Source organism: Protomyctophum parallelum (assembly GCF_964188405.1).
Source record: "Protomyctophum parallelum genome assembly, chromosome: 15".
Classification (NCBI taxonomy): Eukaryota; Metazoa; Chordata; class Actinopteri; order Myctophiformes; family Myctophidae; genus Protomyctophum; species Protomyctophum parallelum.
In genome coordinates, this window is record NC_139710.1 from 17,807,372 (window position 1) to 17,833,095 (window position 25,724).

Here is a 25,724-nt window from a genome sequence, read left to right on the forward strand (position 1 = left end):
ATGCCCACGAAAAAGAAAAAAAACTCTCAGAGGGCAGTGGAGGAAACCAAAGATGTGGATGACGAGGACTTGGAGGATCAGGAACCCAAGCACAAAGGTAAGCAGGTCAGTGAGACTGAGGATGCTGTCAGGCTGAAGAGGAAGAAGACAAAGAAGAAGGTAAAGAAGAAGTCCACTAGTGAGGAGGAAGGGTACAACTCTGACACATCGGGAACTGATGTGAGGAGCAGCAAGAAAAAAGGGGGAGAAAGGGTCAAGGGAAAAGTCAAGAAAAAGAAGAAATCCGCAGAGGACGAGGAGGAGGATGAGTTGAGCAATAAATCTACCAGGAGCACAGATGACGAGAAGGACAACAATGATGTTCCCAGGAAAAAGAAGAGAGCAGGGAAGCTCCCTGATGTGATCGAGACCACCGGGGAGGGAACGAGGAAGAAAAATAATTCAGGCAAAGACAGCCAGAAGGACGACATGGGAAAGAAGAAGAAAAAGAAGTCGGGGGGTAGTGATGGGGACAGCGACGAGGACACCAAGGGCAAGAAGGACAAGAAGAAGAAGAAGACGATGATCGAAAACTATATGGAGATCTATGAGAACGAGCTGCGAAACTATGAAGAAAGAGCAGAGAACTACGAGGACGACTACCATAAGAAGAAAGGTAAAGGAGTGTTTTTCAGTTTTTCACTGAGACCCGCGCCAATTTCCACTGGTTGGTTCAGTTCTTTTTGGTTTTTTTGAGTTCCAAAATTGGTGGGAAAAACTAGACCTATATTAAATTGTTTAGGCTCAATACAAGTGAATTAATACATGATAACCCTTCCACAGTAGTAGCTTTTTCATATTTTCGATTATTTTGCATATTTTCTACATAATGCCTCATTTGCATATTAAAAAATGTAAAATTTGTAATACAATAAATCATTGTCTTCGTGTAAGTACTCAATTGGGGAAGTTTCATGCTGATAACAATCTGGTATGGTTTTGCCCACTCAATTCATAATTAACGTTCCAATTTTGGAGCTCTGGCTCGTGGACTAGAACCAAAAAGAACTGAACCGGTTCCCATTGGGAACCAACCGGTGGAAAAGGGGCCACGCCGCCACAGTGAATGGATATAGAAAGCAGACAGGTATTACCGTATGCCATCATAGCCAGTGGTGGACCCCCCATAAAGATTTGACAGCTTATGAAACAAAATCAACTTGAAGTATTTTATTTCAAAAGCCAATTCTGATTGATTGCAATTACGTCATCGAGCTGTCTGGTTCCTGGATGAATGAGCATCTTGTTTAAAATGAACTGTCTTGGTAACACTACACACCATGTAGTGTAGTATCCACACACCACTATGATGGTATTATCTCCGGCTTACAGCTACATTACACCTGTCATGACACTAATCTTTACCGTACAAAGAGGTTTTCACGTCACTCAAGGTAAGGGTTTAGACTAGTGACCTGAAGTCACCTACTCTAGCTTTGTTATATGCAGGATGACTTCATGTAAAGCTACGGTAGGTATGCAATGAAAACCCAGTGCAGTCATTGAGTATCCATGGTTAATTTACAGTGCAGTATGTCACTGACCCAGATCAGACCTCAGCAGATACACCCAGCATAATCTCAAACGTTTACTTGACCCCTCTCTCTATCTCAGTGTAATAGCAATCTGTTCTAAAACACACAATCTCTATCTCTTTTTGATCCTGTTAGTGTATGAAGTGGTGACCATCACTGGAGATGAAAGAGGGGCAGGCACCGATGCCAATGTGTTTGTCACTCTGTTTGGAGAATCTGGCATCACACCCAAGTTGCACCTGGCTAGCAAGTGAGTTCCTTCAAAGTTGATCCGAAGTGTGATGTTAGGTCCGCAATGTGATAACAGGAAAAAAGTTTATTAAGCAAGTTTCTTGATATTGAGCAAATAAAATGAACCTTTTTGGTACCATTTCAAATGTGTGCAGTACGTAGAGTTTTAAAGAAAGATAAAATTACATTCTGTTAATATTATAAATTATGATTTAGTATTGAAACCATTTATTTTCTCTCCCTTTCAACAGCACAGAGAAGAGGTATAGCTTCATATTCTCGCTTTAGTGAGTAGGTGGTAGTGGTAAGAAGGTGGATTCCCAGAAGACAGCTTCTGCTTTTGGATTTTGGAGTTGCATCATCAGATGTCTGCCCAAAATACAGCACAGAAAAGCCATTATTTTGGACATGCAATTTGACTACATATGGAGACACATTGCATATTTCTTTCAATTCACCCCTTTCTTTCATAAATCCAATTATATGGAATTATAAGACATTATAATACTTTATAGTGTTTTAAAATAGAGCTAATTCTGCAGTTTGGCTTTTCTTGTACTGCCTTCCCATGCATTGCACTCATACACTAACTCAATTACATTTTCCCATCTCAGAAATCGAACTGCATTTGAGAAGGCAAAAACGGACGTCTTCAGGTTAAAAACCCACAATGTTGGACCTATTAAAAAGATAAGGTAATGCATGTGACTACCATGGCATGTTTAAGACAACTGAATGCTAAATGCTGGAAATCAAATAAGTGTTAATGTTATAAGAGAATGGGCATTCTCATTAAGGATCAATATATTATGCATTTCTTAAACCTATATTTGAACAGTGCAACAAGTTAAACAACCGTTCTGCCCATGGGAGCTGTGAATGCTCTCCTCTCCTTTACATCCTGTACACACTAATGACTGCCATTGAATTTTGACGATTTTTACTGTACAGTTATAGAGAACTGTTAATGAATTTTTATTTGCTGGTATGCTTCTCTCAAAGAGAAACAGAAAAACAAAACCCTGTTCTAAGCATAATGGGCAAACAATCTCCCAGTAAAGTAGTTTTGTGATATCAGGAGTTCCAGTCTTCCAGTCCAACCAAACTCACCCAACCTCCATATAAACAAATTCAAACATACTTAGTTACAGTATAGTCATTAATCATTTTATATTTAATAGTGGAATGGATTCCAGAGCTCTCTAAATATAGACCTTTATAATGTAGCCTACATTTATAGGCCAATATTGTACCGATAGTCAATACAGAATGTACAACTAGCAACTTGATCCTCCACCTGTGAAGTCATTAGACATGATTCTCCTGCTTCTTCAGGAGAACTTTTCAAATTTTAAGTCATTTCCATACTTAAGAAAGAAATAAACTGATGTTGTCTAGATATGGACTACTAGTATGTAAATTCTAACTATAGGTTAATTGTTATTGAGCATAATATTGTATAGTCAAAAACAGGTTAGTGAAAGTAAAATATTTTTCCAGATATACTGCTGTGCTGTCTACTTCGTCATTTCTATCTCTATTTGCTTCCTACAGAATTGAGCATGACAACACAGGAATGAACGCCAGTTGGTTCCTGGATAGGGTGGTTGTGACAGATGTGATCAGGCCACATCTGAGATTCTACTTTGGCTGTAACAACTGGCTTAGTAAAGTGGAGGGAGATGGCCTTTTTGTTAGAGACCTGCTGGGGTCCAATGACCCCATGGACATGCCCAAATGTATGAGTATTAAACTGTATATGTCCATAGTAGTTTAATTCATCGTGCTGCTGCATTTTAAACATGATTACATAATTATGGTGCATCACTGCCTGAATTTTGTTTTGGTTTCAAGTTCTTGCTTTTAATGATTTTTTTTTAATTCTATAAGCATTTATATTAATTTGTATTCTTAATTCTAGATAACAAATATGTTGTTAGTGTATTCACCGCTGACGTGAAAGGCAGTGGAACAGATGCAGATGTCTTCCTCAACATTTTTGGGGAGTTTGGGGATACAGGTAAAGACTGTAGTTATTTTGTGGAACTTGATCTACCCGCCTCCACAATGGAACTTGCAGTATATATGCATTTATTTCCATCTGTATTATAAAAGCCAGGCAAGTTAGGCTCCTAAAATTCTAAATTTGCTTTGCTTTTAAAGGGGAAAGGCGACTTGAAAGTGAAAAAGACAACTTTGAAGGTGGTTCGGAAGACAAGTTCACTCTTGAAGCTCCAAACCTGGGGAAAATCAGGAAGATCACCATCGGCCATAATAACAAAGGCTCATCCGCAGGATGGTTTGTGGACAGAGTAAGAATGAACCATGTTTTTATTTTCTCCTGTCCTATTTCATACTTTGTCATACTGCTCATACAGAGGTATCACATGTCATAGTTAGCAGATCTACAAGTGCTCACAACTGCGACACACAATGTGATCCTTTCTTCTTGCAAAGTTAGAATACTGAAATAGAAGCCACTGCCACTGTCACTCTGACTGGTAGGCACTATAGGCAGGTTTCTGAAATGTCTGCATCCCTCAGAGACACAGTGGTCTTTAAATAAGTTATTATGTTGCTGTACTTAAGACATGTGATACAGTCCCTCCCTGCTACTCCAACACATACAGTACAGTACAAGCTGCAGGACCAATGAGATCACTCAAATGGCCACACACACACACACACACACACACACACACACACACACACACACACACACACACACACACACAATGCATGGCGTCATCCTATACACTGTAAAGAGAAACCCTGCTCCATTAACGGATTAGCTTTCCTGCAGTAGATCCATCAATGATAACCATGATTATCTATATTTATATGAAAGGAGTCCAAACAAAGTCATCTAGAGTCTAAACTAATCTACTGTATATAAGAGTGTATGTGTTGTATAGTTTGTACAAATGATACAGTGAATGTAAATGTACTCCGAGCATTTTGTAATGTACAGTATATGGCTCCTGAATCAGTAGGAACCAAGACTTAGTGTTGTATTTTGCGTGTCTCAAGTACCAGGTCTTATCACTTAACTTAAGACCTGTGTGGTCAATGCTCTTTGGCCACACAGAATAGCCAAATGGCATTGATCACGTCTCCAGGTCTTAAGTTAAGTAATAAGACCTGGTACTTAAGACACGCAAAATACAGCCCAGTATCTACAATCTACATGTTCTGAATCTAGGAGTTGGCACTACTTCCGCATTCTATTTCTGGGCACACCCAAAAACAATAAATTCCATGTCATCGTCTTCCATGTTTTGGATGATCGTACTGTATATTGAATATTTTATGAATATTCTCTGTTTACAGTGGAGGTTTATGGGAGTGTCTGAAATCTCTCTCTACCTTATAAGGTTATAAGCTTAGGTATGGGGTTTGGTGTTGTTATGCCAAAATGCCCAGTCAACACAAGCCACCTGTTGCATCCACTATTGTACTGTGTATAACTTGGCAAAACAATTGTCGTGAATATAACCACCTCAAAGTACTGGGTCACTGTTATATTGGTACACAACATTTATAGCATTACTGAGCCAGGTTGTTGATTAAGGACATATTATGTTATGTTATAGTTACTAGTCCTTACCCGTTGTGAGATATTTGCCCCCCCCCCCTTGTGGCCGTGAAGTGTACTGCGCCCGGGTGCGTTTGTAATTGACTAATAAATTAATTAATAATCATTAATGTGTCAAATCGAAAAAAGGGCTTCGTTACGCCCTCCATATGCATATGGTCAATGCCTGTGTGAAAAGTGGGAGTGAGGAGGCAGTAAGGAGTTACGGCACTGTTTCTGACAGACACACACACACGGACAGACATTCGGTTAATTATAGTATGATATTAGTGGAGTCGGTAACAGGTACGTTCGCCCCTAAACCGTCTCGCCCCTAAATCTTTCCGTCGACCGCTCTGTGCCGCGGTTCTTGTATTGTTTATTTTGTTTTACTGAGAATAAGGTTAGAAATAAGTTTAGGTTACTTAGGCATAGTTTTACTGGGGTTAAGTTTAGGCATAGGGTTAGGTTTAGGCATAGTTTTACTGAGGTTAAGTTTCTGGTTTAAGGACTTGAGTGTTTTGTACCATACTATTTTAATTGTATGTATAAGTACAGAACAAAGAATGTTTGCTTTCGCCATCTTTGTTGAAGAAGAGTCTGGGCAATTATGATTTAGTCTTACTAGAAACACTAAAAGTTCAAAGTTAAAAGGTTATAATTTACTTAGGTTATACTTTAGGAATACTAGGCCGTACAGTTCCGCCAGCTGTACGCCCGGGGGGAGTTGGTAAAGGGGCGACTCGTTTGGTATTCGTGGAGTCATGTAAGGCGAAAGTGCAACATTAATTTTATTTAGGGATGTCCCGATTACGTTTTATTCCCAATCCGATTCCGATCATTTGATTTTGAGTATCTGCCGATAACGATTGCAACCGATCCGATAATTATATATTTTATAGAACACGTTTATGCCATATCACAATAGTACAATATCCCAAATCACATACACTATCCAGTCTATTATCATGATATGGATATAATATTGACACTAGGGATGTCCCGATTTTTTTGGCTCCCGATCCGATTCCGGTCATTTGAAAATGACGTGATCAGCCCCGATTTCCGATCACCCGATCCGATCGGGACAACCTTACTTTTATTACACCCTGTCTGCTGCAAATGCAAAACAAACTTGAGCTTGAACGTAATACAAACCTCTAGGTTGCCTTCCTTGTTTATTATAATTATAATACTTTCCTTTTCAATGCAGGCGACAGTGGATGATATGGGGAACAAGGTTGTGTATGAGTTTCCCATCGGTCGGTGGTTTGCTCTTGATGAGGACGATGGGAAGATCCAGAGGGACATCCTAGTGGGAGGGACGGAGCCCACAGGTTATTTGATCATTATGAATGCATACATATGAGTGTAAATGGAACACAGGAAAAAAAGTTATATAGTACTAATAACCGTATACTGTATACTATTCAGGAACTGGTGCACCAATGTTCCCTGTTCCCTCAAATTTTTCATCGGTCTGAGCAAACACTCCAACCTTCTGAGCGAGCGCAACTTGAACTGCTGCTGAGCAACATGAGTGCACTAACTTGAGTACATTACGCTCATGTCAAGTAATGGCTTATTCAAATCTAATTACAGAATAAGTAATAATAGTTGCATTACTTTTAATAAACTGTAGGCTACTAGTAGCCGCAATTTGCAACACTAGATGTCATGTAATGTAATGGGATGAATCTAGACTCGAGTTGCAATACCCTCCATTGACAGCCCATTGGTCCAAATTGCATTTCCGATCTGCTTGTATTAAACAACATTCAATTCACTAACATTGCAGCTGTAGGGCAATCTGCAAAGTGTCATAAAACTCCACCGTATCTCGCCGCAAAGCTATGGTGCTATGGTTCCACTGTTCCAAACATTGGATTCCGGCTTACCAGTTGCTATTACAGGATTAATTCTTAGGTCAGTGTTTTGACCTGACAGATTTTCATGCTCATCTCCTCTGGGAGTATGGGTGATGAGGCAGAGAGGCGCTGCTGCTGGCAGACTCTCTGATTGTCTGTCTGACATGTAACTGTACCCATCAGGCATTGTGTACCGGGTTCAGGTCATCACAGGGGACATCCGAGGTGCTGGGACGAACTCAAACATACACATTGTGATGCATGGCTCCAAGGGTACGAAGAACAGTGGCAAGGTAATGAGAAGCGGTGTGTAGGATGAAAGGCTGTAAAAGCACTTTTTGCTGGATAAATGATAAAAAACCATGGGTTGTGGCTTAATGGCTTTATGAAAAACAAAGAAGGTCTGGTCAACACGTTCAGCCATTGAAGCATAAGTCCATGCTTCCATGCTTCACGCTTCCATTAATGCTTTAATTCATGGGCATGTGTATGCACACAATGAGTAACAAAGTTTCCTTGGCAGAACTTGGATTGTGTTCAAATGATCAGTTTTTTATTTCTGACTCAGGTGTTTTTGGAGGGTGGTAAGTTTGAGCGTGGTCTGACAGACATCTTCAACGTTGAGCTCGCTGCCCTCCTCAGCCCTCTCAGCAGAGTCACTATCGGACATGACAACGATGGGGTCAGTGCTGGGTGGTATTGTGATAAGGTACAGTGCATGGCCACACACACACACACACACACACACACACACACACACACACACACACACACACACACACACACACACACACACACACTCACACACAGATATAATTCCACTCAAGTTTATATGTAAAGCCTAGAATCACATGTTACTCTCGCTCAAAGGGTTTTAAAACTAACCTGAAACACTACTGTAAGTCTTTTTGTTGTGGGTTTTTTTAGGTGGTGGTGTACTGTCCCTTCACAGGGATTGAGCAAACCTTCCCTTGCAATAAGTGGCTGGATGAGCGAGAAGGAGATTGCCTGATAGAGCGGGAGATCTACGAGATGGTTTCACTCAGACAGAGAAGACAGAAGAGTAAGTCACATGTTATTGGCTGTGATACACCATGGTAAGAGTGAGAGTGTAAATATTGTGGGTGTTTTTGAGTAAAGTTGTCATACAGTTATATGACAACTTTAGTTACTAGTTACTTTGTAGATTTGGATGTACATGTAGATTCTCATCTCATCTCATCTCTCTCAAAACATAGGCTACATTACCCACTTCAGCCCTATATACAATACATTTCGGCTATTTTCAAAAGATTTGTATACATTTTGAACTTGTGAAATGGGACATTCTGCGCAATTACTTTTACATTTGGTACTTTAATATATTTTGATGCAAAGTTTTGTACTTTTAATCAAGTAAATTTTGGTTATTGGACTTTTACTTGTAACAGAGTATTTCTACAATGCAGTATTGATAGGCTACTTTATTACCTAAAAATGTGAGTACTTCTTCCAACAGTGCTGAAAACTGAATTCCCTCTGTGGGACTAATATGGTAATGAAATGTATTTGGTTCTTGTCAGGGCACCCCTGGTCCCTGTGGATCTGGACGTCAGACCTGTCCAGTGCTGGGACAGATGCAGACATCTCCTTTCAGCTCTATGGAGAGAAGGGCAAGTCAGATATGATTAGGCTGGACAACAAGACAGACAATTTTGAACAGGGCATGGTGGATAAGTTCATGGTAAGTGTCCCATGCCTTCATATGCAGATACCTCACATGCATGTATGCTAGTAATGAATACTAGTAGAATCAGAGTTTTATTTTGCTGTGGTCTGATAGGTTGAGCTGCCTGAAATGGGGAAGTTACTTAAATTTCGCATCTGGCATGAGAAGAGAAGTCCGTTCGCAGGCTGGCATCTCAGTAAGGTGAGCAGATATGTAATTACTACAGTAGCTTGTTGATGTGCCTGTATACTGTATACATAGTTCTATTATCATTTCTATTTATTGTGAAATTATATTAATCTGTAAGAGCACATTTCGATCTAAAAGATGAAATGAAACCTGAAGCGGTGTCCCCCAGGGATCTACTGTATACTTTTTTCCCATTACATCAAATCCCTTTGTTGAAAATAGTGTAACGCATAGTGAGGTTGTAGATCTGTTATTTGTGTCTATTTTTGCCAAATGTTCGCCTATTATGCCATGCCCAGAATATGGAGACTACTCAAACATTGATGCCACAAACCCTGATGCCTATAACAAGTAAACAAGCTTTTCTCCGGTTCTCTCTTCCTCTGCCCAGGCTACTCTAATGAAGACATTAACAAAGGAGAAGTACAAGTTCCCATGTGAGCGCTGGCTGGACGTCAGTGAGGATGACAATGAAGTGGTGAGAGAACTCCCTGCCGTTGGAGATCTGATCGCAGAGCCACTTATCGGTATGTTCATATGTGCTGTTCTATTATACCTTTAGTGTTACTTGAACTCTGAAAGCATACAAATGGATAAAAAAATTGTTGCGGTGTGAATTCACCTATATGCAACCAAAATCAAAAGTCTTGTCCTATATAGAGAACAACAGTGAAAGTCTGAACATGACAGAGGATGTGAATGTGTTTGGCAGTGACCAAGTACAGAGTGACTATATGCACGGGCATGGTTGGTGGCAGTGGCACAGACGCGACGGTTTACATCAATGTGTTTGGAGACCTGGGTGACACCGGGGATCGGATGATGATCAACTGCAAAAATAACATCAACAAGTTTGAGAAAGGCAACGTGCGTACAACCATGTTATAACCTATTGTAACATTGTCATCATGTCATATTTCAAAACAAATATTCGTGGCATAAACAGTCCAATTATCATATCTAATAATGTAGTTTATCTGCTCAAATAGTATGGCAGATGTCAGTGTGCCAATGGGCACACGGTATTCTAATGATATGTTCCTTATACTCTGTCTCTTACAGTTTGATGAGTTTTTAGTGGAGGCAGTGACCATCGGACAGGTGCGCAGGGTGAGGATAGGACATGATGGCCGGGGTGGTGGCTGTGGTTGGTTCCTGGATAAAGTGCTCGTCAGAGAGGAGGGACAGCCTGAGGCCCATGCTCTGGAGTTCCTCTGTAATAGGTGGGTTGTACAAGAGGCTCATATAAAGGAGTTATGTTTGTTTGTTTGTTTGTTTGTTTGTTTGTTTGTTTGTTTTTACTGTTCGTAGGTTATCTCCACAAGACTGGGGTGTGTGGCTGTGGCCCTGTCGTCTCATGAAAGGGAATGCAACTTTCAAACAGATTCACTTTGACTGTTAGAGGGATATGTCCCAGATTGGTATTTTATCATGTAGGAAACCTTGTGGAATGTTTGGTCAGACTCACCATGGGACAGAGAAGAAGTGAACCTTTTAACTGATTGTCCAAAGGCATGTCTGTTGAGTGGTGAGCTTGGCTTCTTTTGAGCGGATCCATGTAATATCATGAAACTGCATAGGCTATAGTGTTGCATATAGCAGAGGTATGCACTCTAGCACTGAATGCAGTCTTCCTAGTCAACAGTTGTTAGTTAGACTGTGAGATAACAATGTTTTTCGTGTTATATTGTCCTAGATGGCTTGACCGCGGTGAGGATGATGGACAGATTGTTAGGGAGTTAGTGCCACAAGTAGAAGGGCAACGTCTCTTCAGTAAGTGCTTTTTACTTTCTTTCTTTCTTCTTCTATTATTCCTTCTTTTTTGTGGGAAAGGGGGTTATTTACAACCCCAAATTGTGGGTGTAATTTGTGTGTAACACCGGGGCTCCACCGGGCGCGGGCAGTGGAGCCACCCTTCATTGATTAAAAAGGGAACATTCCCTGACGGTGACGGAGACGCAACGCTGACGCACCCGGTGGAGCCCCGGTGTTAGGTTTGATGAAGATACAAATGCCCACAGTATGTGTATCTGTGTCTGTGTGTATATCTGTGTGTATATCTGTCTGTATACTTTGTGTGTGTGTGTGTGTGTGTGTGTGTGTGTGTGTGTGTGTGTGTGTGTTAGATACCGATTATATAATTGCGGTGAAGACAGGTGATGTCCCTGGGGCCAGTTCAGACTCCAGGGTGTTTGTCAAGCTTTACGGGGAGAAAGGTGACACCACTAAGAATATGCTAGTGGTCTCAGACAACGACCTAGGGAACTACTTCGAAACCGGACGGATTGACATCTTCGTCATGGAAACCTTTGACATTGGACAGGTGGGACATAATTGAGACAAACTAGTCTGTCAGCCACTTCACCCCTGTATACTTTGTCGTACAACAAATAACGAAAATAGCTGATCTACTGTACAAGCTAATAATATTGAATAATATTGACTTTTTGCCTATAATGATCAGGTTGAAAGTGGTTAAACCCTTCTACACTCTATACAGTGAGTGTCTCCAAGTATGTTGAATATTCTGCGTAATTTGCTTGTTATTACAGATCAACCGTCTCCTGATCGGCCATATGAATGAAGGTATGCGTGCTGGATGGTTTTTGGACAGTGTTCAGGTCATAGTGCCTCAACATGGGAAACAGTACATGTTCCCTAGTCACCGCTGGCTCGACGTAAAAGAGGCTGATGGCAAGACAGAGGTGGAGCTTTACCCCAGTGAGGTCCTGGACGCTGAACAATGTAGGCGACAGAAACACATACATGTACATACTCCCTCTTGCAGTCATAGGAATAGACACATAATCAGGTTACACAGAGCAGAGGACATTTTCCTAACCACTTGAACCCCAGCATGCCTATTCTGGGGGGAACATTCGCCAAGAATAGCAGATCTACAAGCTGACAACGTGACACAACACATTGTGAACTTGTAGATCAGCTATCGTTGGCAATGTTATGCTGTATTCCAAGTACAGTTGTAAGACAGTTTACATTTCCCAAAAGGAAATGCATGAAGTTTATTCAGTCTCACCGATATTCCCACCAGTAAGAAAAATGAATTACCAGAGGGGGATATCAAAAACAGAGGTGGCCCGGACGGTTAGCTCAACCATCTGGGCACCTAGGCTGCTGAGCCAGCCTGACGGCGTGCCACGGGTTCGACTCCCGATCCCGATGGCCATTGCGGCGTGTCTTCCCCAATCTCTCTCTCCATTTCCTGTCAATCTACTTTCAACCTATCAATGAAAGGCAGAAAAAGCAAAAAAGAAAATCTAAAAGAAGAGATAAGAGGCATGAACTCCCCCCATCCCCCCCTGCAAAGAGAACCATACCTTTACGTACACACATGCATGGCAGAAATATAAACTGCAAATGTTATGCACAACACACAACGCACGTATCCATGTGCTTTTTGCATACTCTTATTTTTCAGTTATTAATTATGAAGTCACGGTGGTAACTGGAGATGTGACATTCGCTGGCACCAATGCCAATGCGTTCATCCAGATCTATGGAGAAAATGGTAAGACGGAGGTACTGACCCTTGCAACCAGATCCAACAACTTTGAGAGGAACACCACAGACATATTCAAGGTATTTCCAATTGTGCCTCATATTTGTTTTTGTGTATGCATTTTTGTTATGTATTTAGTTATCAAATAACTAGATATCGTGATGATAATATTGTATTATGACTAATACTGCACATATATATATATATTTTGGATGGATGGATGGATAGAACAACATGTTTCAATGCATTGCATTTTTTGCTATTTCTGAACATTTGAAAGTATAAAATAGGGCTTCAGTGATTGAAAACAGGAAACACCACTTACCTATATCACGATATCTAGGTGATATCTCATATCAGAATATGGATATAATATTGATACATTGCCCAGCCAATAGCAACCTTGCCATGGTACTGTATAAGTCATCCATCCCTCTCTCCATCCGTTGCGCAGATAGCAGGCAAAGACGTCGGGAAGGTGTTCAAGATTCGCATCGGTCACGACAACAAAGGCATCGGGCCCGGCTGGTTCCTGGAGAAGGTGGAGCTCAGGCGTACCATCATGGCCATGAGGCCCAAGGCCAAGATAAAGGACAAGGACGACAAGAAGAAGAAGAAGAAAAAGAAGAAGGACGAGGACAGCGACGAGGAAGGGGACGGAGAGGAGGAGATGACGGAGGTGGTGCAGACCAACTTGTTCCCCTGCTCCCGCTGGCTGGCCCACGGAGAGGACGACGGGGAGCTGGTGGTGGAGCTGCTGCCTGACGACTCAGAGGAACTGGAAGGTAAGGAGGACGGGGAGCTGGTGGTGGAGCTGCTGCCTGACGACTCAGAGGAACTGGAAGGTAAGGAGGACGGGGAGCTGGTGGTGGAGCTGCTGCCTGACGACTCAGAGGAACTGGAAGGTAAGGAGGACGGGGAGCTGGTGGTGGAGCTGCTGCCTGACGACTCAGAGGAACTGGAAGGTAAGGAGGACGGGGAGCTGGTGGTGGAGCTGCTGCCTGACGACTCAGAGGAACTGGAAGGTAAGGAGGACGGGGAGCTGGTGGTGGAGCTGCTGCCTGACGACTCAGAGGAACTGGAAGGTAGGTGTTCCCCTGCTCCCGCTGGCTGGCCCATGGAGAGGAGGACGGGGAGCTAATGTCTTATATTAATGGTTTAAAATAATTATTAATTTAATTATAATTATTTTATGTACATCAAATATGTTAATAGCGTATTTGACGGTCTGAGACGTTGTAAACAATCTTCAGGAAATGGACAAAATAACCCATGTTCCACTTGATCCAATGTTGTTATTATTTAGTCTCTTGTTAATACTTTTCATTGGTAAAATAACCCACAGACGGACTCTCCGGTAACCACTTTCATCCTGGAATCCCTATTTTGGGCATGTCATTTTTGCCAAATCAGCAAAAAAATATCTACAAGCTCACAATGCATTGCGAGGTTGTGTAGATGCAAGCTGTCTGAAAAGGGATAAAAAACAGCCTTACGCAGAGAGGCAATTGACATTTAAAAATCACACCCGTGACTGAGGGGCGCTCTTATCATCATACTTCATCTCATTCTGGCCTATCACAATTTGCGTCCTCACTTTTGTCTTCAATGTTTGTGTTTACACAAACCTGGAAAGCTGGGCATAGGAGGGGCTAGCACTGCTCAAAAAGCCCAGGTTCCAATTTTTCAAACATAAAAAATGTGCTTCACACACAAAAGTGTGTTGTTGCATTTCACACAGGACATTTTGGAATAATATAGATTAGTGGAAGAGACCCCAATTGAACGTTTTGGATACACACTGAGCATTACATGATATTTACATATTTTCTGCACATCATACGTGTGTACAAGTAGCTAATGTTGTTTGAGGAAGTGCAGCACAGACAGTATGCATACTATGTGGTTTGATTTGACACAGTTTCCTTACTGCCTGGCTGGCCTACATATGACAGGTCAAAAAGGATGTCAGTAATTCCTCCCCTCTATTGTCTGACAGTGAACACCTATGAAGTGACCGTCATCACTGGAACCATGACGGGCGCTGGGACTGATGCCAAGGCCTTCATTAATATTTATGGAGAAAACGGGGACACCGGAGAGCGCTATCTCAAGAAATCCAACAACCTCAACAAGTTTGAGAGTGGACAGGTACGATAGGTGAAACAGAGGCGAGAACAATGGTGTTAATCGGCTAGATTAAACAAACAGTTTTCATTGAATAAGAATTAAGCTTACTAACATCAATACAAGATGGTACATGGAAAACAACATAAGAAAGAATAATAATAATTTGATATAAAATGTTATGATGATAATATCACATAAAGTAGCCACGTTTTTTCTTTCTTTTTTTTCTACTTCTTTCTTTTTTTTCTATAAGGAACAATATTTCTGTATAAGTTTAGAAGCTGACTTCTTGGCCAGGACCTCATTCTTTTATATATTAGTCAGTACAATTTCCCACATAACAATGACAGAAATGTGAGCCTTTGTTGCCACTGTGTTTGTCCTTGCTGAAAAGGGTATCCCATTGGAGATGAGCAGTTAGTCAAAGACACTAACACTTCCACGCAACATGAGCCCTCCAGCAGGCTGTAGATGGGAGTGTGCTCTGGTATGATTACATGCAGGCTAGCCAGCTGTGATGCCGAGAAGGCCCTCCCAGAGTCACTCAACCTGTCCTGCTTTTACTCATCACTTGATTAATTCAAGCCAGTGAATTATTTATATAAACATTACACATGGCTCTGTAGGATCACGAAACTCGTGTCAACAGACAATTGGTTTGATTTCTTCAGATCAACTGTAACAGGAGTCTAGTCACTGTTGTGAAGTGGACTTGTGCTTACAGAGCAGCCATTCATATTGACATCAATGAGTGAAGTCAGCCATGGACAAAAATACACGCTAGTTGTTGAAATATTTAAATATTTAAAAAAAGGAGGAACGTGATGAATCTACAATAGTTTTTTTCCCCAGTTATAAAACTGAAATGTACAGTATTTAGGCTTTTAGTGGGGAAACAAAGAAACAACACAAATATTGTATTAATGACAAGGATCACCAGATCCTGGTGTTGTGATTGTTTATGGTCTTCCTCGGGCAGCATTAGCCGTTATTGTAGCCACCGTCTCTGCTTTGTACATTTGTAAATGATGTGTGAACAATTAAGTAAAGCTTCCCAAACATAGAATCCACTGATACTTGTCTTATATTGGATAATGATTTTATTTCCCAGGAGGATAATTTCTCCATAACAGCTGTTGAACTGGGCCCTCTGAAAAAGCTACGTATTCGCCATGACAACACCAACAACTACTCAGCCTGGTACTTGGACCGCGTGGAAATAGTGGACACGAAGGATGACACCACGTAAGTTTAACTACTTTCAACAATCTGCCACCCCTATTTTAGGGCTCATGCTTAGAACGTCTGCTAAATGCCTGAATCCCAATGTAATTACACAACATAATAACATAAATGTCTGGCTGATCACCTTCTGTTCTTGGGTCTGTAGTTACTACTTCCCATGTAACCGCTGGCTGGCGATCGATGAGGATGACGGACAGGTAGCGAGAGAGCTGGTGCCTGTGGACGAAGCTTTTATGAAGAAAGATGATGATGATGAGGGGGCCACCGCCCTGGGCCTCGAGCAGAAAGGTAACACCCCCCTTCCATCTTTTTTTGTATGGAGATCTTATGGATGAAAAATTAACCCTGTTCAAAGGAGGGGATGAAGTAGAGACTGCGGTCAACTAATGTATAAACAAACCAGATTCTGCATACAGTGTAACATTGTAACATTACAAAGTCTGGCACCAATTTGTTTTGTTCTTCTTGTGTTGCATCTTACAGCCATGTCCACCACATACACTCTGAAAATAAAAACTGGGGAAAAGAAGAACGCTGGAACTGATGCCAATGTCTTTGCCATCCTCTTTGGTGAAAATGACGACACAGGTAACGCTGCGGTGTCGGTAGTCAAATTCCTAGTCCTATTGTTATGACAGGTATGACTCAAATCTAACTGCTCCTCCTTCTCTCAGGGATAATCATGCTGAAAACGTGCAAGTCCCATAAAAATAAGTTTGAACAGGGAATGGTTGACGAGTTCACTGTTGAGGCAGTGGATCTGGGAGACCTTGAAAAGATACGCATTGGCCACGACAATTCTGGTGAGCTTCAGAGTGAAATTATGGTGTAAAATGGCAACTTCTGTAGATCATAGCTTACAGCATAATGTAATAAAAATATGCTTATTTTACATAATGTTTATGTATTGATCAAAATTATGTATTTTCAGTAATGACTCATGAGCGGTGAATTGTATGAAACAGACATAACATATAACAAGCATCCTACTACCAAGCAGTGGTGTGAAGTAACTACAGTAGTACATGTAGTCAAGTACTGTACTTAAGTACAATTTTCAGGTATTTTTACTTTCCGCCCTGCTCCGTGGTACTTGGGAATTCTTTTCACTTTTCAAAATATAATTTTTTGAACTTGTGAAATGGCACAATGACTACTTTTACTTTTGTTACTTGTATAATAGTATAGTATATAGTAGCCTATTGTGATGCTGATACCTTTGTACATTTACTCACGTACATTTTTAATACGGAACTTCTACTAGTAATATCTACATTGCAGTATTGATACGTTTACTTAAGTAAAACACGTGAGGATTCTTTCCACCACTGCTACCAGGGCCCTCAAGTGGATGGTTCTTGGACTGGGTGGAGATTGACGCCGTATCACAAGGACTGCGACTACGCTTCCCGTGTGGCCGTTGGCTGGACAAAGGAGAGGACGACGGCTTCATAGTGAGAGACCTCTACCCTGCTGAGCTGCAGACAGAACTCTACATGCCATGTGAGTGAGCATGTATGTATGATATCATACGTGCATCATATATTTAACATGCAATCGTGACATTTCTTTTGTCTTTTCAGTTGTGCCTTATGAGATAAAGGTATACACCAGTGATGAGTTTTGCGCTGGGACGGATGCTGATGTCTTCATAGTTCTGTACGGCCGTAAGGGCGTCTGCACACAGCAGAAATCCCTGTGTGTGAACGAGCGAGAGAGAAGGCTGTACTTTGAGAGGGGGGCTGAGGATATGTTCATTGTGGAGGTGGGTGAGTGCATGTATCTGCATGAACTTTAAACTTGCTAAATAACTTGTCGGGTGGAAACCTATTGATTGATTGAGTGATTGATTGATTGATTGATTGATTGATTAACTGACTGACTGATTGATTGATTGATTGATTGATTAATTCATTCATTCATTCATTGCTAAATTCTATTTATGCAATTTAACCCTTCCCCAGTTGGAGGATGTTGGCGAAGTCATAGAAAAAATCAGGATAGGACACGACAATAGAGGCACCAATCCTGGATGGCACCTCGACCGAGTGGAGATCAGACGGCTGCTAAGAAAAGGAAAGGTACTAAAAGTCTGAAACCCCATTGGTTATTCTTTAATGCTGATTTATGCACATTTTATGGGACTTGCACTTTTTCAGCATTGTGGAGGTGGGAGATACAGGACCAGTTAGATTTGAGTTATTTAAACATTGCATGCAGCACATACCATGTCATAACAATTATAGGACTAGGCATTTGACCGCAGAGTTACCTGTGTTGTCATTTTCACCAAAGAGGATGGCAAAGATGGCATCAGTTCTATAACAAACTCCCCATTCCAGTTTCAATCAATGCAGATTCAATCCCAATTTTCTGTCGTAATCCGAAGACTCACCTTTTCATATACTCCTACTTAGCCTTGACGACTATGCAGTCTTATGCAAAGGTTAAAATGTCATTTAGACAGATGCTTAATTTGTTTACCTGGCATCCTATAGTATCTATAGTTTCAATGTACACTTATAGTTTTGATATTATATTGTTTAGACTAATGCTAGGTTTCCAGATTACTGAGGTACTACACTGTCTCTCTGCATTTGATGTATATGTTACTGTTCACCATTCTTAATGTAAGTCACTCTGGATTTATGCTAAATGCATAAATTGTAAAACATATACAATATGATGGTGAGATAGATGCTGTAGGCAGAGAAGAAGGGCAGCAGTGAAACCCAATATGAGGACTCGTATCTGTTTTTTGGTCTAGGGTTCGGAGACAACCATTTTCCCATGTGAAACCTGGCTAGCCAAGTCGGAGGAAGACGGGGAGACAGTGATGGAGCTGGTTCCCTCTGATATAATCACTGAAAAACTCGAAAAGAAAAAAGTAAAACGGACTGAGATCGAGGTAGAGGACGCCCTGGAAAGTAGGTCCCCCATGTGTGTCACATCAGAGATGGTAGCACAACAAGTTTTAAAGGATAAATAAAGTAGTAAATCTACAAGCCCACAGCGTGAGCTTTGTTGTGAGCTTGTATATCAGCTATTGTCGCTATTCATTGTGCAATGAAATAGGGCTTAAAGGTGTGAACATTTTACACTGACAGTTTCACTTGAGACACTAAGTATAACTCAGAAAGTAACTGCATGAAAACGGTGGAATTGTAAGAGATCAGTTTCATCATTGACTGACACGGTTTTCTTCCGTGATAGCTCACATATACCACGTTTCTGTGCGGACGGGCGATATGGGAGGAGCAGGCACTGATGCCAATGTCTTCCTCACCATCTACGGAGATCTGGGAGACACTGGACCACGCAAACTCAGAAAATCTGAGACCAACAGCAACAAGTTTGAAAAAGGAGAGGTACATGAGAAAGACACAATCATGACTTGGGCAGTGCATTTCTTCCCCAGCTGTCCCAGTTTTGAGGTGGCATCCTATCAAAGTACCTGAAAACTGACATGGCTGAGCTGTCGTTTTGTTGCAAAGAGTGTCAAGATTGTAGTTGAGATATCCTGCGTGTTTGGCTCCCAGGTGGACAAGTTCACGGTTGAGGCTGTGGACCTGGGCCAGGTGTATAAGATCCGCATTGTCCATGACAACTCTGGGTTGGGAGCGGACTGGTACCTTGACCAGGTAGAGGTGGCGGACGAGGATACAGAGGAGGTGTACATGTTCCTGTGTGAGCGATGGCTATCAAAGAAGAAAGAGGACAAACGCATAGATAGAACCTTCTTTGTCAAGGTTTGGTTTCGTTTTCAGAACAACAAATATTTATTTATTTTTATTTTATTTTTTTAATTAATAGATCATTAAAAGATTTCGGTTAGCTGCTGTCAACAGGCATACAGGTTTGTCTTGCTATGTCTAGCTTGTTTATCTTTTGTGTTGTGTTCAGGGTTATGAGGGAAGTGAGAGAAACACTGATCCAAACGCCAAGCGGATTGCCCAGGCCAAGTTGGGCTTGGATAGAAATGCCAACAAGAAAAAAAAGAAAAAGAAGGCAGCAGTTGTAGAGGAGGGTCCAAGTAAGGCAAACATTTATTCGTATTTTTCCCAGGAAAAATAATGTCTTTGCTGTTTTCTAGTGGTTTGGGGGTGACACATGGCTCAGGAGGTAGAGCATCCATTTTGCAATTGGAAGGTTCCTGGTTTTGTTCACCGTCTCCTCCTGGCTTTGTGTTGTAGTGTCCTTGAGCAAGACAATTAACCCCTAACTGCTCCTGATGAGCAGGCTGGTGCATGCATGGTTTTTTCCTCCATCAGTGTATGAATGTGTGTGTGAATGGGTGTATGAAATAATTGGATAAAGGCTCTATGCACCATTTACCATTTGGTAAAAAATAAAAAGACAGCAACATGTGACTTGAGTCAACAGCGACACGTGAAAAATTGACTACTCTTCTATTTCCACACAGTCATCCCTTATCACTTCACATTGTCCACGGTGAATGACCGTGATGCCGAAACTACGGCCAGGGTCTACGTTATCCTCATTGGACCCAACGACTCGGAGACGGAGCGCCTATGGATGGACCTGCCAGAGGGGAAGAAGTGTTTTGCTGCTGGCACGATGGAGAAGTTTATTAGTTACGGAAATGATGTGGGAGAGCTCAAAAGGGTGGAGGTGAGAATATGTGGAAAGTTGTCTCTTTTTAAAGCCACTACGCATTTATCAAATTAATTCTTGTTTTCCTTAATTCTTCTCTTTCTCTCTATCTGACCCTCAGCTCGGCCATAATGGTATCACCCCAGAGAGCTGCTGGTTGGTGGGAGAGCTGTCAGTTGCTGTGCCAACTAAAGGTATCAAGTATATCTTCAATGTTAATTGCTGGCTGGCTAAAGACAGAGGAGACGGCCTCACTTCCAGACTGTTCAATGTGCTGGACTCCAGCATGCTCAACATTATCCGCAAGGTGATTCACTCTGAAAAAGAAATAATAGAACCCAGCTTTGGATGATAGATTTAAAAATATTTTGATTTTGTTTGAAAAGACAAACACACGCACGCTCACAACAATATTATGTTCCTTTTAGGTTGTCTATGAGACCACAGTTGTCACAGGTGATACTCAATATGCAGGAACAGATACCAACATCTTCCTGACTGTATTTGGAGCCAACGGCAGCACAGAGGAGATGATGCTACAGAAGTGTGAAACCAGGTCAGTCTTCTCTCTTCACTTCAACTTGAATATGCATCAGTAATGAAGAGACCCTCTGCATAGTCAAATCTTAATTTAGCTGTTTGGCATTGGCAATTGGCACTAACCTTTCTGATACTTTCAATGCAAACTAGGTTTGAACGGGGCCAAGACGACGTGTTCAACCTGGAGGTAGATGACATTGCTCCTCTGAAGAAGATCAGACTCCGAATTGATGGCACGGGAAGTCGCCCGGACTGGTTCCTTGACACGGTTGGTCACAGAGACCAGGCCATAGCAGTGGGAGTGTAACAGAGACATACAGAACAATAAAAGCAAACAATAAATACATTCAAACAATTGCCAGTGTACTACACAACGAAAATAGCAAAAAGTCAATCTGTGTGAGAGTACTGTAAATGGAACATGCTACAACTTGCAAGGTCTATCTTTGGAATAACCAATGTTAATTGACTAGGTCTTTGGGTTCCACCTTGTTTACAATCCTGTGGACCATACTGATTTTAATGCGACACACTCTCCTCCACTCTGAGCACTTGAGGCTAATAAAATGAGCAGGGAGAATACGTGTTCTGGGGGGAAGTTTAAGGATCAACCTCACTCATTTATTTTGCAAGGGCTATAGCTTCCTATAGGGATGCTAGTGTACCTGGATGTGCAGGACAGGTGTAGTCAAACTTGCACTTAATAAGTGCCAATAAATAAATCATAATAAATCATTCATAATCATTATCATTATAATATAAGTTTTTACTTTTGATTAACCTGAGATAACCTTTAGTGCCATTCTCTCTCCAGATAGTTTGTGAGATATAAACCTGTGGCTGGTAGTCTCTCAACCAAGATGTGTTACTTCACAGTACATCACAGTGACAGTCACAATGTCTTCTGTAGATCACGATGCGGAACTTGACCACTGAGGAGGTATATGTGTTCACCTATGAAGAGTGGCTGTCGAAGACCAAAGGACCAAAGAGGACCACAGTCTGTGAGCTGGCAGCTGTTGTGGATGATGAGGAGATGGTGGAGAAAACCACCTACACCGTCGACATACAGACCAGTGACATTGGAAGTGGGTTCACACACTATACTGTCCTATACATACTGTGGTTCCTGGCCTATGAAAAAGCTTAACTCTCTTTTTGTGAGCTATAAATCTGTGGCCGGTAGTCTCTCGGCCAAGTATTACTTTACAGTACATGTCTAAGGCTCGTTAGAGCAACAGAAATAATCTATCATATGGAGCTGACTGTTTCAGCTCCATTGTTTGCTCCTGATGCCATGACGACACATTAGGATATACAACACACTCCATATTTGTCCGTAACTGCATTGGGAACTCCTTATATGGTTATGGCTGATAATACAAATACAAATGTTTTCTTGTAGGATTTCAATCTAAAGCTGTCCCTTTTGTAACGGTCTTGCTCTTATTTTGTTATGCTGTATTCCAGATGCTGGCACTGATGCCAACGTGTCCATGATATTTTTTGGAGAGTACGGGGACACAGGGACACTCCTACTGCATCAAAGCACTAACAGGAACAAGTTTGAACGTAAAGCGAAGGATGTGTTCAAATTCCCTGACATTATCAGTATTGGTGAGCTCTCCAAGGCCCGGGTGTGGCATGACAACAAAGGTGAGGAGGTGATGGCAAGGATGAGTTTTAGAAAAGCATACCAGCAAGAAAGTGCATCATTTTTTTCATGATTTACTGTACCAACACAAAATCATGACGATCAGTCATATTCAATACTGTCTGATCAGAATCAGATTATTTTATTCTTTTTTATTGCCATAGAAACTAGACTAAACTGAACTGTATACAGTAACATTCCACAATGCACTAAATAAATTGATTATTAGATGTGTATTTCTGTTAGGGTTCATTCACATCATTAGTTAAAGGGGTTGTATGTGATGCTTTCTGTTAGAATATGTGTCGAATAGCTTGATATTCTTTTTTTTTTTTCTTTTAAGATATTTTTTTGCGGCTTACGCCTTTTATTGATTTTTTAAGGGACAGATAGTAGGCTGACAGGAAACGGGAGAGAGATGGGGGGATGACATGCGGTAAAGGCCGTGTCGGGTTCGGGAGTCGAACCCGCGGCACACCGCGACTGGATCACCAGTCCGGTGCCCAGACCGTTACGCTACGGCCTGGGCCGAATAGCTTGATATTCTGATAGTTATATCATTATTATTGTGTTTTTTTAGAAAAAGGAGTCACTTTCTCTCCACCTCTTTAGTAAAAAGAAAATATATTTTCAGGTTGAGATAGTAATTTCATCTATATAAATCACGAGAGGACATACAGGATACAGGATAAAGGATAAAAGACAAAATTGGGATTGGATGTAGTATAATAGTAAAGGAGGATCTGTTGCCCATGCTGTAGGTCCTTGTCCAGGATGGCATCTTGAGTTCATTGATGTGAAGGATGAAGCCATGAGCCAGACCTTCAGGTTCCCATGTGACCGCTGGCTGGCAAGGGGTGAAGATGACGGGCAGATCATGAGAGAGCTGGCCTGTGCTAACAATGACAACGTGGACCTCAGTGATAAAACAAGTTAGTGTATGATTTACTAACTGTCCAACTGTCTGTATGACAGTATTATGTAGTATACTGTCTATATAATAATATACGATAATAATAATAATATATGATCACAGTATTTGTATATTTAACTATATGTTTGTTTTACTGAGTGTACATGTGCTCTATACAGTGAATAAAGTGGATTAGATTGGAATTAAATCCTGTTAAAAAACAATAGACACTATTTTTGAATGGTTTTGAACATTTCTGAAACACTTTTGGAAAGAAAAATGAGAGAATTTTCCAGAAATGTTTTGGAAACTTTATAACTTTGGGAATTTGTTTTATTTTAGATGCAACCAAGAAGGGTCACGGCCCTGTTTGGAAAACACAGTTTTAAATTATTGCTGTTGCCCAACCTATCTTTTTTATGTTTCAGAATATGAGATCGCTACAACAACTGCTACCACAGATGATGCTGACACCTCTGAAAATGCCTGGATCGTGTTGGAAGGAAAGAAAGCCCGTTCAAAGGAGTTTGTTATGGAGAATAAGAAAAAGAAGTTCCAAAGGTAGGAGCTCAAACTCAAAGAGACCCTTGCTTGCTTTATACAGTATGTGGCTTTGCAGAATCTTGTCTCTTCCACTTTGTTTTTCCACCCTTTTATCTTGTACTTTCTGTTCTACAAGCATTATTCTCAGACTCTCAGGAGTTACGTCATCATGATGTGCGAGTAAAACATCCTGGCAGAGCACCAGTGATTTTACCACCTATCTGTATGCAGAAACTGGATTTGACTTTAATTGATTTACTTAACTTTTTGTATCTTTACAGTGGTGCCACAGACACATTTGAATTTTCATCCAAGCACGTGGGGCAGATAGCTGGCATCTGCCTCGGCCACATAACTAAAGAGGGCAAGAAGGCGAAGGGGGAACATTTCTGGCATGTCATGGAGGTTGTGGTGACAGAAAAGGAGCTTGGAAACAAGTGAGTGAAAGAATATCATAAACATGGTTCCTGAAATAACAAAAACTAAAAGTATTGTTTTAACCACTTCAGCCATATGTACTTAATTGATTGACAAATAGCGAAGATTGGTAATTTGTAATATAATCAAATCATGCACGTATGTATGCATGCATGCATGCAAATCAAACCCTGATAGTAAACAGAATGCTGATCCTAAACACCATGTCTCTGCCCATCCCTGCTGTTTACTGTAGGTATTTCTTCCGCTGTGACGCTCGGATTCCTCTGGCATCTAAAAAGGACGAGTTTCAGACCTTCGAGTGTTACAAGTCCATAGAGAGCTTTGCGAGCAAAGTTCGCAACCTTGTTCCTGTCAAGTATGAGATCATTGTCATTACTGGGGACGTCAAAGGGGCAGGCACAGACGCCAACATTTTCATCACCCTTTTCGGTGTCAACGGGGACTCTGGCATACGACAAATGCAGCAAAAATTCCGGAACCTTTTCGAGCGGGGACACACGGACCGCTTTGTTCTGGAGATGCTGGATCTGGGCGAGCTGCTGAGAGTGAAGGTGGAGCATGACAACTCCGGACCCAGTGCAGGGTGGTATTTGGAGTGCGTTGAAGTGACCAACACAGCCAATTCAGTGACCACTATCTTCCAATGTGGGAAGTGGTTGGACACACGCAAGTCCGATGGGCAGATTCAGAGGGTGCTGTACCCCAGGTATTAGGTGATAGGAGAGAGGCTTACAGTACATAAAAGGACATTGGATCCAAGCCCAGTTCTGGACTTGGGCAGATGAGGACTTTGGGGATAATTCCTACTGGTTCTTATATGACATGTCAACTGTGGGAGATGTGTAAATGAACGCTCCGTACTGAACTGAACCAGATTACATTGTTTACATGGATCTTACCAGAAAGAAATGCCAGTATTCAAATGTACAGCATCTGTCAAACAGTTACCGCACCATTTTATACATTTGCTTCACACATTT

The 25,724-nt window shown here is 41.4% G+C and overlaps 1 protein-coding gene across 1 annotated transcript; it reads left to right on the forward strand.

The window, feature by feature from the left end:
- Positions 1–25,457, forward strand: loxhd1b (lipoxygenase homology PLAT domains 1b; the record flags this gene model as incomplete). The annotated part of the gene is made up of 44 exons (XM_083783348.1): positions 1–178; positions 290–655; positions 1,710–1,824; positions 2,057–2,068; positions 2,420–2,500; positions 3,360–3,544; positions 3,727–3,825; positions 3,969–4,117; positions 6,593–6,716; positions 7,431–7,540; positions 7,816–7,956; positions 8,175–8,310; positions 8,810–8,970; positions 9,070–9,156; positions 9,536–9,671; positions 9,857–10,011; positions 10,207–10,367; positions 10,841–10,917; positions 11,271–11,467; positions 11,697–11,889; positions 12,584–12,744; positions 13,119–13,449; positions 14,664–14,815; positions 15,906–16,039; positions 16,185–16,327; positions 16,523–16,627; positions 16,714–16,842; positions 17,378–17,542; positions 17,623–17,804; positions 18,004–18,120; positions 18,807–18,966; positions 19,253–19,407; positions 19,579–19,788; positions 19,943–20,072; positions 20,463–20,671; positions 20,775–20,960; positions 21,082–21,209; positions 21,344–21,461; positions 22,104–22,281; positions 22,664–22,849; positions 23,609–23,779; positions 24,189–24,321; positions 24,585–24,740; positions 24,977–25,457. 44 exons carry the CDS (start codon positions 1–3, stop codon positions 25,455–25,457), a joined length of 7,083 nt encoding a protein of 2,360 aa, XP_083639474.1.
- Positions 25,458–25,724: the final 267 nt, after the last annotated feature.